Source organism: Oryctolagus cuniculus, chromosome 13, assembly GCF_964237555.1.
Source record: "Oryctolagus cuniculus chromosome 13, mOryCun1.1, whole genome shotgun sequence".
Taxonomy (NCBI): Eukaryota; Metazoa; Chordata; class Mammalia; order Lagomorpha; family Leporidae; genus Oryctolagus; species Oryctolagus cuniculus.
In genome coordinates this window covers 104,979,642-104,998,265 of record NC_091444.1, presented here as the reverse complement: position 1 = coordinate 104,998,265, position 18,624 = coordinate 104,979,642, and the positions used below count along the sequence as shown (strand labels likewise).

Here is an 18,624-nt window from a genome sequence, read left to right as displayed (position 1 = left end):
ACAATGAGAACCGTAGGTTCAGATGATTTTAACTACTGAAACATAGGTACCTGTATTTCAGTAGTTAGAGCTGATAGAAAATACACACTGATGGCTAGACAAAAAATCCTTCCCCAAGGAAACATTTTACATCAACACACTGCAGAATCTTAATGGGTTGGCCTTGCATTATCTAGTTCCTACCAACTGCAGACAAAATGAACATAATTTTTAAAGAGAAAATAAGATCATGAAGAAAAGTAGTTCTTTAATTTTCAAACTGCTTTTACTGGCTGAAAAATTGACTGACATTCCAAAGTATTATTATTCTGAAAGATCTATACCGATAATAGAAGAATTAATATGGACTTTGACAAAGACAACATTAAGTTGGTTTACAGAGAAAAAAAGTTTAGAGATGTTAATCAATACCCTAAAAATCCTTAAATTATTGGCCAACAAAACACATTTGGTTAATTATAATGACCTGAATTCTTCTGAGGAAAATAAAATAAAATAAAAGGGGTTTTATATTCATCATAAACATTAAAGGCAAAATTTAAGAGTTGTTTCTCTAAGAATCCCACTAAATTTTAAATTTAAAAAATACGCTAAGATCAATTAATCATATCACTTGTTAAAGACACAACAGCATATTAGGGTATTCATGTAAACAGATTATAGCATGCACTGCTTTAGACACAAAATCTTCAGAAAATATGGGGCCGGTGTTCTTACGCAGCCGCCTTGTTGCCGGCATCCCATACAGGTGCCAGTTTGTGTCCCGGCTGCCTGCCTTCTGCTCCAGCTCCCTGCTAATGGCCTGGGAGAAGCAGGAGAAGATGGAGCAAGTGCCTGGGCTCCTAAACCCATGTAGAAGACCAGGAAGAAGCTCCTGGCTCCCAGCTGCAGCGTGGACCAGTCCTGGCCACTGCCATCTAGGGAGCAAAGCAGCGAATAGAAGATCTCTTTCCCTCTGTGTCTCTCCCGCTCTCTCTGCAACTCTTTTTTTTTTTTTTTTTTTAATTTTCTTTATTGGACAGGCAGAGTTAGACAGTGAGAGAGAGAGAGAGAGAGACAGAGAGAAAGGTCCTCCTTTGCCGTTGGTTCACCCCCAAAGTGGCCGCTACAGCCGGTGCATTGTGCAGATCCAAAACCAGGAGCCAGGTACTTCTCCTGGTGTCCCATGGGGTGCAGGGCCCAAGCACTTGGGCCATCCTCCACTGCACTCCCTGGCCACAGCAGAGAGCTGGCCTGGAAGAGGGGCAACTGGGACAGAATCCGGCACCCCAACCGGGACTAGAACCCGGGGTGCTGGCACTGCAGGCGGAGGATTAGCCTAGTGAGCCGCGGCGCCGGCCAACTCTGACTTTCAAATAGGCAAATAAATCTTCTAAGAAAAAAAATTCAATTATACACAGATAAGTGTGGCTAACAGACACCGTTAGATAATCCCAAAGTTAAGGTATCTGAATCTGGGATGAACGCCCTGCAACAAAGGAAACTAGACAAATCTAATATGATCACCTCTTTGCTTTCACCCCTCTATTTATAATTAAAAACATTTCTAGGTGTGTGGGTGAAAGAGAGTAAAACCAAATTATCTTCAAAGTCGCACAGTTTACTCTATAAATATGTATTTACTTTCAGAACTCAAACTTGTATCATTCTTTAGAAAGCAGTTAGAGGAATGGACTAAAAGGTAACATTTTATTATTTAGTTTAAACAAATAAACTTAAGCCAACATTATTCAATTAGATGCTTATAACTAATGTATCTTATTGAGATATTTTAAAATAAACTATTAAGCATTTATTGTACACATCTGTCAGCTCAAATCAAAGTGGGCAACTTAGAGTAAATCTAAGCGTGTGCCTTTGAAACTAAAGGCTCTTACCCCGGATCTGACAGATTTGCCAGAGCAACCGCCCTTACTGGAAGCTGGTCCTTAGCAGCTCTGCAACGCACTCCCGGTGCAAGGGCAGGCTCCACGCTGCCACTCGCTCCGGCGCCTTGCGGGAATCCAAGATTGCATCAAAGCTACGTGTGCCACGGATTCAGAAGACCCACCTCTGGCCAAAATTAATCATATTCCAAGACGCTTACCTGTTCTGAATTAAAGCAATTACTTGGGAATAGGTCTTTCCAATGACACTTTCTCCGTTGACTTTGATGATTCGGTCACCTTCAAAGAGGAGCAAAACAACACATGACGAAGTCCTAAAGTAAGCTACTTTTCTATCTTTTCAGATGCTTCTCGAGAAATGGTCTTATTTTTAATGTATGCTGATTCAGCATTTTAGTGTACCATTTACAAAAACAAGTCCATGTTTTAATGTACCCAGATTCTTATAAAACATCTCCATGTTCCAAAGAGGAACTCTAGATAGGGACAAACTTAGAGACTCGCAAAGGAGCAGTCGCCAGTGGCCTCGGCTGTACTGTTCAGGTCCCATCAGCTGTTCTCTGAGACAGAACGTTTTCCCCAGGCTTAACACAGGGATTAGTTTTATTTGTCCGGCATCCTCTAACTTTAGCCCAAGTTCACTCTCCTGTGGTATTCTCCCAATCTACCTATTTGGTTTATTGATGAGACTGTAATATAAAACTTAAATATGGGGATATACATGCTTTTGACTTTTTAAGTCAACTTTAAGTAGTTCTTCATTTTGACAGGAAAAAAAGGACAGTGAGTTACAGAAAAACTCAACAGGGGTAGAAAGGAGAAGGCAGAGACACAGGCCAGGGGAGAGAGCAAGTGTTTTGTGGGTGCCTGTTACAGTCTCTCCACATCATCCACATCACTGCCAATGGTGCCTTCTGTGTAATGGAATCCCATGCGGACACTAATGTTCCTGTCACACCCAGTGATACTGAAATGAGGCTCGTCTCCAGTGGGATGAGCGTGGTAGCTAAGGTAGGGACCACACCGGCAATGCATCCTAATTACTCTTAACAATGCCATTATTTACTTTTATTTTGCAGCTGATAATACAGTTAATCCAAATGACGGTAGAGAATCATTTTTCATTTTCCTAAAGTGTTTCAGGTTTAGAAACAGAGTATTGTACAGTATACACTAAGTGAAATCTTTTCTTTTTATTAAAGTCACAAGTCACCAAGTATTTTAGAACAAACAGCTACTATGTCCTGCAGATTAGGCCACACCCTGATGAAACTGGGTACTGGGCTTGCATTGCATAAGTGATTTAGGCTGTTTTTGATGCCAGTTAGTTCACCTTTGGCAAATCAGGCATTTGCAGAACTTGGAGATCCAAGAAGATTATCTCAATTATGCCAAATAAATACCTTCATCATTTTGCTATTTTGTAATCCTGTGTCAAAATTCAACACACACAAAATAGGCTCTTTAGAAGAGCTACTAAGAGCCCAGTATCTGTGTGGCAGCCAGAAGTGTCGACAGTTTATCAGTCTATACTGTTGTTTCTGTTCAAACTCACCCACTTGGGCACAGAGAAACACGTGGCTAATTACATGAAAGGGTAACTATGGTAGGGAATGCATCAACAGTGCATCCTAACAAATCCTAGCCAGGGTGCTCCCCAGGACGGTTATAACAACAGATGTGAAGGAAGAGGGGGAAGAGGGGGACACAACAGAAGCCAGAAAAAGGGAACACATGGCAGACACAGCGTGCAAGCGGTCAGGTTTGAAGAGGAACCAGCACCTGTGCACAGCCCAGCCTCAAACGCAGGCCCGCCTTCTTTAACCTGCTTGACAAATATGGTGTCCATGGGCTCCAGGCGCTTCCCTTGTTTTCCTGTGGGAGAGAAAACACACACGCATGGCTTTTCTTGCTAATATTTATTTAAATACCAAAATATGAAATAGTCAACTGAGGCAAAGCGAGATTTTTTTTTAAAGAAGTGCTCAGCACATATCCTGAATCTGAATGATAAAACCACAAGGTCATTTCCCTTGGTTCACCTGTTGATTTTGCTTCTTCCATGACACAATGACAACCACAGCACTGTGACGGTCCCACTTCCTGTACACATTCTCTGTGTCCATTCTTACACTGAACACCACACATACCTTACAGCCGGTTCCCACAGCAAGCAAGCATTCCTGCCACCACTGCGTCCAAGGGAGTCTGAGGCCTCGGGAGACGCAGCCCCATGGCTAACAGGCAGACTACAGACTACTGCCGCTCTGCGACGCTGCACTGTGCTGGCCATTAAGGTACTGTGATGACTGAGGCACACTCCTTTCCCTTACAGACGGACAGACAGATGACAGTGTAACACAACAACAACCAGAGACAAACACAAAACACGTCACGGGGTTGAGGCGAGCATGATCGATGCTGTCAGTGTGTCAGGGTTTGCTACCCATGGGTCATCTGCATGAACATCTGCTAGAAATGAATACTGTGGAGTCCAAGCAGAAATCACTCTTCCAGTAGTTTCCAGACGATCCCAACACGCTCACTTCTGAGAGCTGGCAGTCTCAGTAAGATGGCAGCCAAGGAAAGACTCCCAGAAAACAGCGTGTCCGAGTGACAAAGACCAGGACAAGTACTGCAAAAAGGCACAGAGAGGTACACCGTGGTTCTTCAAGGGTAGTCCCCAGGCCTGCAGCAAGAGCACCACCTGGAATGAGCTAGAAATGCAACCGTGGCCCTCGCCCTGGAGCTGCTCAATCAGAGACTCCGAGGTGGCCGAGGTGCACAGTTGAGTTTGAGAACCACTGCAGAAGACATAGTCGTGACCGTTAAAGAAGAATGTAAATGAGAAACCAGCATCTACACATGTACAGCAAGACAGAGAAGCGAGCCTTGCTGTACAGCAACACTGGACAGAAAGTGACCGAGTGCCAAACAAGGAATTCACAACTTCTGCCACAGAAAATTGAGTGTTGGGGCTGAAGCTGTGGTTTAGACAGGTTCAAGTCCCAGCTGCTCTAATTCTGATCCAGCTCCCTGCTACTGTGCCTACAAAAGCAGCAAAAGATGGTCCGAGTGCTTGGGCCCCTGCACCCATGTCAGAGATCCGGCTCCTGAATGTTGTGGCCATTTGGGGAGTGAACCAGCGGATGGAAGATCTCTCTCCCTGTCTCTCCCGTTCTCTCTGTAATTCTGACCCTCAAATAAATAAATAAATCCTTAAAAAAAAAGAGAGAGAGAGAATTGAATTTTTATCATGGCGTGTGCACAAAGGTAGCTCAAAAGAATTTCTTAAGGGGAGACACTAAGATGGTGGAATTGGGAGGGAGCTCACTTCTCTAGTCTAAGGGAAAGTGGTTAAAAAAATAAACAAACAAACATGGAGAGAGTCCAATCTCAGGGAAGAGCTAGGGAGAAAATGGCAGAGCAAATGGCAGGCAAATCGGAGACACTGTGGACCTACGTGGAGGGTGTGGGCCCACACAGCTCAGGACCCCAGCAGCCGAGAGTCTCAGCACCTGCTGTGGAGAGAGGCGAGACCAGACTGCAGCAGCCCATGCACTGGCCATAAAGCTGCAGGAGGAGCCTGGCAGGAGTCCAGCTTGCAGCCTTGTGGGGGACAGTGTCCCTCCCAAGCTAGAGGGAAAAAAAAAAGGAGGGGTGCACATTTCTCTCTCCCCGGCCACCCAGCACCACGTCCTGTAACTAGTCAAGAAAGGGCGGGCACGTTTGGACCTAGGTAACAGCTGCACCAGCCTGTGTCAGCGCACCCAGCCACTAGCTGAGAGGAGATGCCCGAGTCTGGCCGGGAGAAGTGACGGGGGCTCCGTACCTGTGACTGTCAAAACACTATGGCTGCATGGGAAGGTGCAGGGAGTTGCTGGGTCTTGGCTAGTCATTGTGGGCGGCTCCACGTGCTCGGGCCATTGCTGTTGGATCTACACTCACACCAAGGACTGCACGGATCCTTTGTGTGATTCTTGTGGCAGTGTGAACGGACAGTATACCCACTGGGGCTAGCGATCAGGCACTGGTCTTCTTGGAAACTACACCGACAGAGCAGATTAATCATTCCTTCTGATTTTAAAAAGATTTACCACACTCAATTGGGGTTCCTCCTTGGACACTCCCCTCATCCTGGAGCACTGAACAGAGCTCCCTGGCCACGCCCAGCGCATGCCTCTGGGTATTCACTCAAAGAGAGGACACTTCACTAAGCCACAGAGGCATCACAGGGAGGAAATAAATCAAGTATCTCCACAGATGCCCCAAAATAAATGCAGCACCTCAAGCAACAAGAATAAGGAGACATGTTGCCTCCAGAGGAACACAACACCACCTCAGTACCAGAATGTGAAAATGAGGAGATTGAAGAAATACTGGAAACAGAATGCAAAACATTGATCATAAGATTACTTAGGAGAAACCAGAAGAAAATTCACAAATTAAAGAAATCCATACATGACACGAATGAACATTTTCCCCATGCAATTGAGATTTTAAATGAAGAATTCATTTTGTAAATGAAGAATTCAATAGATCAAGTAAAAAATGCAGTGGAGAGCCTTAACAACAGAGTCAGTGAAGCAGAAGAAATGTCCAAGTTAGATGACAAATCTCTAGAAATTTTACAGTCAGACCAAAGAAAAAAAAAAAAAAAGAACAAATTAGAAAACTAAAAAACCGTTTTGGTGATTTTTGGGATGTTATCAAATGACCTAACATATGGATCTTGGGAGTTTCTGAAGGCATGGAAAAAGAGAATGGGTTAGAAGGCCTGTTTAGTGAAATAATTACAGAAAACTTCTCTAATTTATGGCAAAAGAAAGAGACATCAAAGTACAGGAAGCACATAGAACTCATGATTGACAGAAAAGATCCTCACCATGACACACTGTCATCAAACTCCCCACAGCAAAACAAAGAGAGGATTCTAAAATGTGCATGGGAGAAAACACCAGGTTACTTTCGGTGGATCTCCAATTAGACTCACAGCCGACTTCTCATCAGAAACCCTACAGGCTAGGAGAGAACGGTGAAATATATTCCAAGACTTAAAGAAAATAACTGTCAATCTGGAATACTATACCCTGCAAAGCTCTCATTATGAATGAAGGTGAAATAAAGACCTTCCATAACAAGCAGAAATTGAAAGAATCTGTCAATACTTGTCCAGCCTTACAAAAGATGCTTAAGGATGTGCTACATGGGGCTGGCACTGTGTCGTAGCAGGTAGAGCCACCACCTGCGGTGCCGGCATCCCATATGGGTGCTGGTTCAAGTCCCAGCTGCTCCACTTCCGATCCAGCTCTCTGCTGTGGCCTGGGAAGGCAGTAGAGGGTGGCCCAAGTCCTTGGGCCCCTGCACCCACATTGGGGATCCGGAGAAAGCTCTTGGCTCCTGATCGGATCAGTGCCGGCCATTGCAGCCATGTGGGGTATGAACCAGAGGATAGAAGACCTCTCTCTGCCTCTACCTCTCTGTAACTCTGCCTTTCAAATAAATAAATAAATCTTAAAAAAAAAAAAGGATGTGCTACACACAGAAGATGGTTATCACTATGAAAGAAGGGGAAGGTTGAAAATTTCCCAGTAAATGTACTAAAGAAACCCAGAGTAAACACTAGGAACATTTATGGGAAAACGCAGGGAAACTGAACTTGCTCTGGTTTTCCCTCTGTAGTTCCTTAGATCAGAATACCCTGTTACTAAGAATCTAACCACATATTAAGGTGATCTGTTTTTGAATGTTTTTAAAAAGAAGACATCGGTTATATTGGAACATCTTTTCCTTCCTTCTCTTATTACATACATACAGTGTTAAGTCTCAGTTCTTCTGTCCTAAGGCAGGAGAGTCTGTCAGTTGTTTTAATGAATGTTTCTCTGTCTCTGAAGCTCAGTCCCTAACTGTTGTTGCAAAGAAAGCACTTGGGGCTGGCGCCAGGGCTCACTAGGCTAATCCTCCGCCTTGCGGCGCCGGCACACCGGGTTCTAGTCCTGGTCGGAGCGCCGGATTCTGTCCCGGTTGCCCCTCTTCCAGGCCAGCTCTCTGCTGTGGCCAGGGAGTGCAGTGGAGGATGGCCCAGGTGCTTGGGCCCTGCACCCCGTGGGAGACCAGGAGAAGCACCTGGCTCCTGGCTTCGGATCAGCGCGGTGCGCCAGCCACAGCGGCCATTGGAGGGTGAACCAATGGAAAAGGAAGACCTTTCTCTCTGTCTCTCTCTCTCACTGTCCACTCTGCCTGTCAAAAAAAAAAAAAAAAAAAAAAGAAAGAAAGAAAGAAAGCACTTGGGTCTGCGTTACTCTCAAATGCTTGAAAACAAACTGCTAAGATACACTAATGAACTTGGTTTTTATCTCTGGATAAAATTATAAATAAGGATTTGCACTACTTAAAGGATGAAAGTACTGATGGTTCATACAAGCACTGTGAACCTTTTGTGTTGGAGGCATCCAAAACCCGAGTGTTTACCAGATCCTTCTCCTGCAATCCTGCTCCTCTTCCGAGCTTCAAGCGTTTACCCTTACTGTTCATGTTGTAAAACAGCAGGGTGAAGTGCCATTATGTCTGTGTTCATTAAGAATCCCACAGTTTTTCTAGTTAGGAAAATATAGACTTGAAAATACTCTTAGTGTCATTTTATTTTACCCACTAGTGGAATTTTAGATACCTTTACTCATTGTAATAAGGCATATGTAAAAATTTTCCACATTACATATTGTATTTGAACTAGTGAAGAATAAGAGACAAACTAGCTTATTGAGATTACAGATGTTCCATTAGTTAAATTTTACAATTTTTAATAAAGGAGATTTTTAGAGATAGGTTGAGACCAAATGGTGTCCATTAAACCAGCTCCTGTGAAGTGGAAAGAAACCAGAAGCAGTGGAGGACCTGTGAGGGCACTGACTTGCCGTGGGTGTGGTTGTGGGTGAGGTTGTGGTTGTGGTTGTGGTTGTGCTGTGCTCCTACTTAAATGCAGGTAGTGACACACTAACATTTCTGTTGCCCAATAATCTGAAGTATTGTCCTACATTTATCTGTACTAAAATAACTATAAATTAATGGAATCTACAAAGAAGAAACTTTATGACTGTACTATATTTGGGAGCCTTTGTACAGCTAGGTAGTTTCCATGATACAAAGTATTCGGATTTTAAAAGTTACTATTAAGAGGAAGAGGACATGGCATTATTCCATGTGATTAAATGATAACTTGCTTATTGATTTTCAGAAGAAAAAAATACAAAATGAGTAACTGTCACTGTGTTAGCTGTAATGTTAAATTGGCAAGTTGTAGCATATGGCTCTCAGATGTGAACCCTGGCTGTCTAATGCTGCATTGTGTATACTGTAAGTGCTGCAAACAGTCTCATTTGAACATGTACTGATACCTCCCAAATGAATGCAACCTTTGATGTCGGTGTTTTGGTATACCGCAGGAAGAATTTGAGTGTCTGTCTGCAAATTTGTTCATCTGTTTGGAAATGAAGATGCTTCCTGTTCTGTTGTTATTCTGTTGCCCATATTTTCATGTTTAAATTTGAATTTTTACATTTTTTACTACTGTTAATTTAAGTACAATTTGTTCAATGGTCAAAACTGGTTATCAGTGAAGAAGTTTAAAAACAGCCCCATTTAAGTAACTGCTTAAGTACAAACTACATTTTGTGTTCTATGTTCATACACTTTTTTTATTTATTTATTTATTTTTTTTGACAGGCAGAGTGGACAGTGAGAGAGAGACAGAGAGAAAGGTCTTCCTTTTGCCGTTGGTTCACCCCCAAAGTGGCCGCTGCGGCTGGCGCACCATGCTGATCCGAAGGCAGGAGCCAGGTGCTTCTCCTGGTCTCCCATGGGGTGCAGGGCCCAAGCACCTGGGCCATCCTCCACTGCACTCCCGGGCCACAGCAGAGAGCTGGCCTGGAAGAGGGGCAACCGGGACAGAATCCGGCGCCCCGACCAGGACTAGAACCCGGTGTGCCGGCGCCGCAAGGCGGAGGATTAGCCTAGTGAGCCGCGGCGCCAGCCATACACTTTTAATGATCTGTATTCCTAATTAAATATAAGTGATGATGTTAAAAAAATTTGCTTAAAGGAATATCCGTCAGTGTCTCTCCTTATAGGTTATCTATCTACTCTGGAAGAAGCCCTTTAAAAGCAATGAATAGATAACTACTTAACAAGCTTTGAGCACTGTGAGAATCGTTTATATTTTAGAAGCCAGAAGACATGTTCCTATCCCTTCTTTGCCACATGAAATTGTATGTGCCAGGCTTCATTTTCCTCAAGAACTAATCCCTCACTACCTAACATCACACTCCATTTGCCCGCATGCTTGCTGTGTGTCTCCCACTAACATGAGGAGCAGGAGTCTTTCACGCCTCTGACACCTGCATCACCACACCAGTACCTGGCTCAGAGGTGGCGCTCAGGAAACAATTCTTCAAGGAATGAACAAACCAACTATTTAATTTAATCTGCACACGCCTTCAAGACTGGCACTATGAAGCTGAAATCACCATCTGAGTGATGAGGAAACAGACCAAGCGACTTGCAAGGAGACAGGGGAGGGATCTGAGCCCAGATCTGATTCAGACGCGGCATTTCATGCTTTCAGAGTAACTGAAGGTAACTCATTTGTCAAGCCTAGCGGATACAAGTTGATAGTCTACTTGCAATTAATTTAAAAGGAAAGCACTTTCCTTCTCAATTTAAGTCACTTAAAGTAAAACAGTGAATTACCATCAAGTTGGTAAACAGGCAGGACCAGCTCCACGTGGCCACCAGATTTTTTTTTTTTTTTTTTTTTTGACAGGCAGAGTGGACAGTGAGAGAGAGACAGAGAGAAAGGTCTTCCTTTGCCGTTGGTTCACCCTCCAATGGCCGCCACGCCTGGCGTGCTACAGCTGGCACACCGCGCTGATCCGAAGCCAGGAGCCAGGTGCTTCTCCTGGTCTCCCATGGGGTGCAGGGCCCAAGCACTTGGGCCATCCTCCACTGCACTCCCAGGCCACAGCAGAGAGCTGGCCTGGAAGAGGAGCAACCGGGACAGAATCCGGCGCCCTGACGGGGACTAGAACCCGGTGTGCCGGCGCCGCAAGGTGGAGGATTAGCCTAGTGAGCCGCAGCACCTGCTGGCACATCAGATTTTTAAACAAAGATTGAAGTATAAAAAAATTTTTTACAACAAGGGGCATGAAAGAAAAACCATCTCTTCCTGGTGACAGATTTGAGGGTTTGATAAGTTCTGTGGCGACAAAGTCATGGCTTTATGATTAGTCATGAACTCCACAGAATAAAACGTTGCTCAGGAAGTAATGCAGCGACTTCTGAAAACTCCGAGAGAGAATTTCACTTGCACAGATGGGAGCGATCCACACTAGTTTGATACTCATTTCTATAAAGGAAATACTACTTTTGCAATGACCCTTGTTGCAAAGTCAGATCCTTTGTCACCGACAGATCTTTAAAGACGCTACGCCTGAAAACATGCGAAGATGGAGCACAGTAAATCGAGGCCACTTTGCTAGCAAGCAGCACTCTGTCTGCTCAGAGCAGTACTTGCGATTCCTGTTCACGTTCCTTTCTGGGCTTTCTCTGAAGCTCTGACTTGCTGCTACCAATATCCAATTCCTCTGGACAAGAGAAGAGGCTCTCAGAAGCACCCTTAATCACACGCGGGTCCACTAGGCGTGCACTGATTCTTCGTTTCCATACCCATTGTTCCAAGGCTGCAGCCCCACACTTGGCTCATTCGTTCTAAGAGCATTTTCTCTTTAGTACTAACTCAGGCTGTTAGAACGGGAAATCCAAAGCAGCAGGCTCAAAGTGTGTCAGTCAGCCTCCTGGGTCTTAAGTTTTTGTGAGTAAATTTCTAGAAATAAAAAACTAAAATCCTGGTGAATTATCAGGTGAATAAAACGACCCTTTGTGTCTCCAGACAGAAAGGTCTTCCTTCCATTGGTTCACCCTCCAAATGGCCGCTACGGCCGGCGCTGCGCTGCTCCGAAGCCAGGAGCCAGGTGCTTCTCCTGGTCTCCCATGCGGGTGCAGGGCCCAAGCACTTGGGCCATCCTCCACTGCACTCCCGGGCCACAGCAGAGAGCTGGCCTGGAAGAGGGGCAACTGGGACAGAATCCGGCGCCCCGACCAGGACTAGAACCCGGGGTGCCGGCGCCGCAGGCAGAGGATTAGCCTAGTAAGCCGCGGCGCCGGCCGGCAATTCTTAATAACAAGAAAAAGGAAAAGGAAAAAGCACCCTCTTTTGATTCCACATCTATATTTTGTAATTAGTGCATTTTTTGAGGACACAAAGGACATGTTTCAGAGAACTGTTAAATACCTTATTTAGATGCCATGTCCTGACCTTATCAAAAGAAAAGGAAAATGCGGCTTTTCAGCAAAGATGTATAATTAAAACTTTCCGTATCTGCAAAAATGAAGTAAAAAGACAGTGACAGCAGACGGATGAGAAAGGCTAAAGTAACCAGACGATGTTTTATGTTAGTATGGATGCAGCAGGACATAAAAAGTATATATGAACTGACCCAAAGCCGAACCATCGCCCTTGAGATCAGAAAGAATGCACATTCTTTGGTATCATCATAAACATGATTAATCTGGGAAAAAATTAACTTGAGTAAGCAATTCCTAACATCTGGATAGTGGGTGGTGTCTGAATATTGAACGTCCAGGTGAATGGGAATCTTTCTCCCGACCCACTACAATACAGTAGCCTACACCAGATTATATGGTTTAAAGTCCCAGCACTATCATTTATTTCCCAGGTTCTTCAATATTTGCATATCTCTAAAAACATTAGTTGTAGATATGAAATTCAAGTTTAACTACTCATCCTGCATTCCATCTGGCAACCCCATCTCCAAGTGATTTCAGACAAATTACGTATGTGACTCAGTTTACTCATCTGGAAAGTGGGAGTGAAAACTGTTCCTCTGTGGCAAGGCTGTTGCCAGGACGGAAGACGGACCCCATGGCAGCGTTCACAGAGCAGCCACGTCACAGCGTGACATCATTACACCAGTCCTCACAACCGTAGAAGGCGTATGTGCAGGTCTGGGGTGCTCCACCCCGGTGACACAGAGCCTGTTCCACTGCGAGTGGTCAACAACAGAACTCCCATAAGACTCAGCTGTGAGATTATGGGGCAGTCGAAGAATGCAGGCCACAGCAAAAGAACACAGGGAGAAGAAAGGCGGAGAGGTAAGAGGGGCTGCACTAAAGCACTTCAGCACTTTGACACAAAGAGGACCCGCCCTGGTCCTCTTAAGAGACTGGGTCTAGGCCGGCACCGCGGCTCACTAGGCTAATCCTCCGCCTGCGGCGCCGGCACACCAGGTTCTAGTCCCGGTTGGGGCGCCGGATTCTGTCCTGGTTGCCCCTCTTCCAGGCCAGCCCTCTGCTGTGGCCAGGGAGTGCAGTGGAGGATGGCCCAGGTGCTTGGGCCCTGCACCCCATGGGAGACCAGGAGAAGCACCTGGCTCCTGCCATCGGATCAGCGCGGTACACTGGCCGCAGTGGCCATTTGGGGAGTGAACCAACGGAGGGAAGACCTTTCTCTCTAACTCTGTCAAAAAAAAAAAAAAAAAAAAAAAAAGAGAGAGAGAGAGAGAGAGACTGGGTCTAAATCTGGAGTGCTGCATCTTTATGGGCGTGGGATTTGTCAGTTAGGATGGGAAATTTCAATCCCTACAGCTAATGCTAAGGTCAAGAGCACATCAAAATTATTGGTAAATTTAAAACACCGAGTCTGCAAAGCAAACAGATGAGAAGCAGTAAGACTTGAACTATGGAATGAGGACCTACATTGGAAAAGGTCATTATAGGTCAGGGAACCTCACAGGCCTGGGGACTCTAACAGACTGTGAAAATGCCAACTTTATACAAAGAAAAGTCATGCCACGTTTTACAATAGAAAATAACGGCTATCACCGAGATTAACCTTTGTTTTCTTCTGCGTTTTCAAACGTGATTCCCCAAAACGGTTTAGAGCAACCAAGTCCTCCCTGCTTGTGTGCCAGTTATTGTCACAGAGAAAGGTCTTTTCATTGATCTCTGTTGTGAAGAAAAAAAATTCTCTACACAAGAAAAGGCTGTTGAAATGGAAATGAGAGTGTGCCTCATTATGGAAGTCAGATAAGCCTTATGGAGGTGCAAAGCTAAAGAGGTGCATCAGATAATGGAATATGAAAGCATCGGGCATCAATTATTTAGGAAAATCAACTAAACAGCGTATTGGAATTAATTCCTACTCTTAAGATCAAAACTAATTGAAAACCCAATTGTAGAATGAAACATATCAAAGCTAAGCCTGGCTGATTTTTTAAAAAAGGTCTTTACTTCTCTCTGATGAAAAATAGATTGCCACAGGGTGGGGGTGGGGGGGAGTGCAGACGGATTTATTGGGCAATAGAGTAGGGACGAAGTGATAAACACCAAATTTAGCCTGGCGTTGACTCCTAGGGAAGAGATCAGAGGAGGAGGGCTACAAGGGCTTCACAGATATTTGCAATCTTCTAAGAGACGGAAGCAGAAAGGTGGGGGGCAGAGGGCGTGGAGGGAGAGCAGACCGTGCCAACAGGACAAAGAGGCGGGGCTAGCATTTGAAAGTTACTTGTTTCCCACCCTGTATTTTGCTGTCCTGAAATACTGCAAACTGTTATTTATTACTGAAAACAGGCTTCTAAGTTTTATTTGCGGGACACGATTTATTGATGTCACACAGCATAACAAGAACCTAGCGGAAACACTGGGTAACACATCCCTGCGGCCCTAACTCAGCGGAATGCACTGGAGGGCTGGGGTGGCAGATTACTGGTCTTTGCTGGAAAGACAGAAGCACCAGGGAGAGAAAAACGAGCCAGCTTACTCAAGCTGCGTGTTCCCCAAACTCCCACTCGTGGTGCTCTGCCGTCTGCAGGGAGGGACAGTGAGTACTCGCAGGGGCTGCAGACTCCAAACTCCAGGACTTCTCAATCTTGTCAATAGATATCATCTGTCAGGTCTCAATTACGTTAAAGACTGAGCATCCCTACTCCGCAAAGGCTCCGAAATTCAAAACTTGAAACGTCAATTCATGCACACATTAAAATATTACATAATAGTTTCTGAAGGGGGCAGGCGTTTGGCACAGCAGTTACGATGCCTCCTGGGACTCCTGCATCCCGAATCAAGAGAACCTGGGTTCACGTCCTGGCTCTACTCCTAATCACAGCTTCCTACTAATGCATACCTGGGGGCAAAAAAGGTGACAGCCCAAGTGCTGGGGCCCTTCCACCACACAGGAGATGGGGACAAGTTCCTGGTTCCCCGGCATTGATTTGGAGTGAAGCAGCAGATGAGAGCTCTCTCTTTTAAATAAATAAATCTTTCAGGTACTAAACTTACACACACACACAATCTTCAGGCTATGTATGTGAGACTTGGGTCTCATTCTGGAGGTATCTCATTATGAATATGTAAATATTTCAAAACCCCCAAAATTCTAAAACACGAAACTCTTCCGGTCACAAGCATTTTGGACCAGGGATCCGCAACCTGCGTATCTATTATCAGCAAAAACACCGTCCTCTGCTCACGCTGACGCTCCAGCAATAGCAAAGAAACAAACGAAACAAGGAAATCTGTGTAATCTAAAAAAAGCAGGCCATGTCCTAACTTAATTATGTTGAACTTTCTCTCAACTTGCACCCACCTATTTTTTTTTTTAAATCTTTTATTAGAGAAAATGTCCAGCACACAGGAAAACAGAAAAGACAATAAAATGTAGTTCTCTGAACCCAGCTTAAATAATTACGTTAAATCGTCTGTTGATTGTGCTTCAGTTAAATTTAACTTTTTTAAAAAAGATTTATTTGAAAGGCAGCAGATGATGGCAAAAATACTCGGGTCCCTGCCACCCATGTGGGAGACCAGGATGGAGTTCCAGGCTTCTGGCTTCAGCCTGGTCCAGATCTGACTATTGCAGCCATTTGGGGAGTAAACCAGCAGATGGGAGATTTCTCTATTTTTAAAATAAATCAATCTTAAAATCAATTCATCCTTTTTTTCTAAAACATTCTAAAGCAAATCTCAGAAATCACGGCAATTTGCTCATAAATTCTTTAAATATTTAATGTATGTTCACTCTTCCTCTTTGACTGTGGCCTTGTCTAAATAAGGTCGGAGTCTGTGAACTCAAGAGGCTTCCATAGCCTTGGCAGCTCATGACAAGAGCCTCGGGCAATTACTGATGCCATAAACAAGAGTGTCAATTGCTAAATCAACAACAGGAGTCACTGTGCACTTGCTTCCCATGTAGGACCTCTGTCCTTAATGTGTTGTACTATGCAAATTAACGGTAAAACTACTACTCAAACCGTACTTTATGCTTTGGGTATCTGTGGGAGCAAACTGTTGAAATCTTAGTATATACCAAGTTGATCTTCTGTATATAGATATAATTGAAAATGAATCTTGATGAAGGATGGGGTGGGAGAGGGAGTGGGAGATGGGATGATTGTGGGTGGGAGGGAGGTTATGGGGGGGGGGGCTGCTATAATCCAAAAGTTGTACTCTTGAAATTTATACCTATTAAATAAAAGTTAAAAAAAAAATAAAGTCTGTTCACTAACAGATAAGAACTTCACTTTTTTTTTTTTTTTAAGGAAGAATGACAAAATTCTTCAGGGGTTCTCTATAGTGTGTAGTACTATGCAAACGGGGGGGGGGGGGGGTCTCTCCTACAGGCTGACAACAAACCCGATCTTTCTACTTTCTTCCCAAACAGCTACTCAACATCAATGAAAGCATTAAGCCATGACATTGGCAGGGCAGTACCCAAAGCTACAAGTCAAATTCAGAAAGGGTTTACGTGGAAAACTTCAGCAGAAGCCTAGGTGAAGCTGCCCAAACCCACCTGCGGACTTGAGTCAGACCAGGGCAGAGTGCTCAACTAACTACACCCTCCTATTGCGCGGGCGGCGGCCACGCGGTGCAGTTCAAGAGCTGTACCAGTAGGCGTCAGGCACGAGCCCCCAGCCCAGGCAGCGAGGATCAAGGGGCTGTTATTCATTCAACAAGTATTTACAGCTCTCTCACAGTGTGCAGGGCGGGCACTGACTATTCCACAGGGAACAAAACAGTCCCGGAATCCAGAGAATCTTAAGGTGGTGCAGGTGTCAGGAATTTCACAAACCGTAGCACATCCGGATCTGCAGCCCTGTTATTCTTGTTACGCTCAATTTTAGTTTCTCTGCAAACCCAGAGAATTTTGTGACAAGGCTTGAACCACAAGCAACTCTTGTCCCAGTCTGACCCGCCAAGCCCTCAATCCCTTAGCCAGTTAAACTTGCCCCTGGGCTTTCTGAGACCCGTCAGCCTCCCCCCCCGAAACCACTCCCTTCACTAGACTACCCAGCATTCGCCAGCCCCTGCCCGCGCCCCCCACCCCCCAGCCCCCCAGCTTGCAGAGCATTCAATTCCCAGTCTCCAGCTACGGAGAATCCCAGCTCTGTGCCTACCTGCTCTTGTTCCTGGCCTGAGAATTCCTCGGACTCCCAGCACCATCCTGACTGTCTCCCACCTCACCGAGTCTCAGCGGCTGGGACTTCTCCTTGACACCCCCTCCTCGGCCCCAGCTCAGGTCAGCATTTAGTCATCAGCCTTCTTCAGGCCTTGCTCCCAGAATTCTCTCCTCTCGTGAGTAACCTTGGTCAGCAGCATTTGGTGCAGGAGTTAGGACACCACGTTGGGCACCCACGCGCCATATGCCAGTCTGGGTGCACATCCTAGCTCTGCTCTCCGTCACAACGTCCTGCTAACGTGCCCGGAAGGCAGCAGCAAGTTTGAGCAGTTGGGTGCCTGCCGCCCAAGTGGAGACCCAGCCGGAGCGCCTGGCGCGGCTCCAGCTCTTGCAGGCGTTTGGGGAGTGAACCAGCAGTTAGGAGAGCTCTCTCTCTCTCTCAAGTAAATACAATTTCAAACATAAAAATAAATAAATGGAAACTCAGCCGACCTCTCGTCTTCTCTCCCAGTCTTAGAGCACACAAGCTTCCCAAACTCTGAACACCAACGTTCCTTCCATGTTCCTGCTCCGCTCCCAACTCGGTCCCTTCGTCCTCACGCCTCCTGCCAGCGTAGCCTGTGCTGCTCTTCATTTCCCAGGCACGGTCACCACCGCCCCGCCCCTCCTGCAGGTTCCCTCCTCTGCCTCCTTCACAACCCAGTAACGCTTGCTTTCCTCACAACGGCTCTCGGCAGCTTTTCCCATTTTCCATTCGTTGGGCCTGGTCCAGCTGTATCTTATTTGCCCCCACCCTAATGAATTATCTATGACAATTTTACCATTTCGTCCTTAAAATGTCACCTATTAATTAGCAAATCACTGTCCCTTCCTTGGCCTCAACTTCAGGCGCTCTGTGTATTAATTCATGCCCAGCACGTCACTGTAACTACTCGATGACGACTTCCAAATCCACCTGCAAACTCCCATCTCTCCTCCTCACCAGCTCGGCTGCCAGTCTTCAACCAGATACCAACACTCTACAGGCATCAGAAATGCAACTTCTCCCAACCTCAACTCCGTTCTCTGGGAGAGGAGATGAGGGGAGGGAGCTGCCCATCAGGGAGCCTTCACTTTGTCACTTCTACCTGCCCGGTCACTGCAGCCAGAGAAACCAGACCCGTTTCCCCACAAGTCCTCCTGAACTGGTGACACGCGGCCCTTCCCTACGTC

The 18,624-nt window shown here is 45.5% G+C and overlaps 1 protein-coding gene across 8 annotated transcripts in view; it reads right to left on the bottom strand.

The window, feature by feature from the left end:
- ARHGAP21 (Rho GTPase activating protein 21) overlaps positions 1–18,624 on the bottom strand; it is a 154,244-nt gene that overhangs the window by 54,293 nt on the left and 81,327 nt on the right. For all 8 annotated transcript variants that reach the window (XR_011381744.1, XR_007909763.2, XM_051820955.2 and 5 more), the window contains 2 exons: positions 3,669–3,761; positions 2,087–2,165 (listed from right to left, as the gene is read on the bottom strand). Coding sequence is in view for 6 of the 8 variants with exons in the window: in XM_051820955.2 (XP_051676915.2) it covers positions 2,087–2,165; positions 3,669–3,761 (172 nt within the window). In the remaining 2 variants the exon portion in view is untranslated. The remainder of the gene's footprint in view (positions 1–2,086; positions 2,166–3,668; positions 3,762–18,624) is intronic.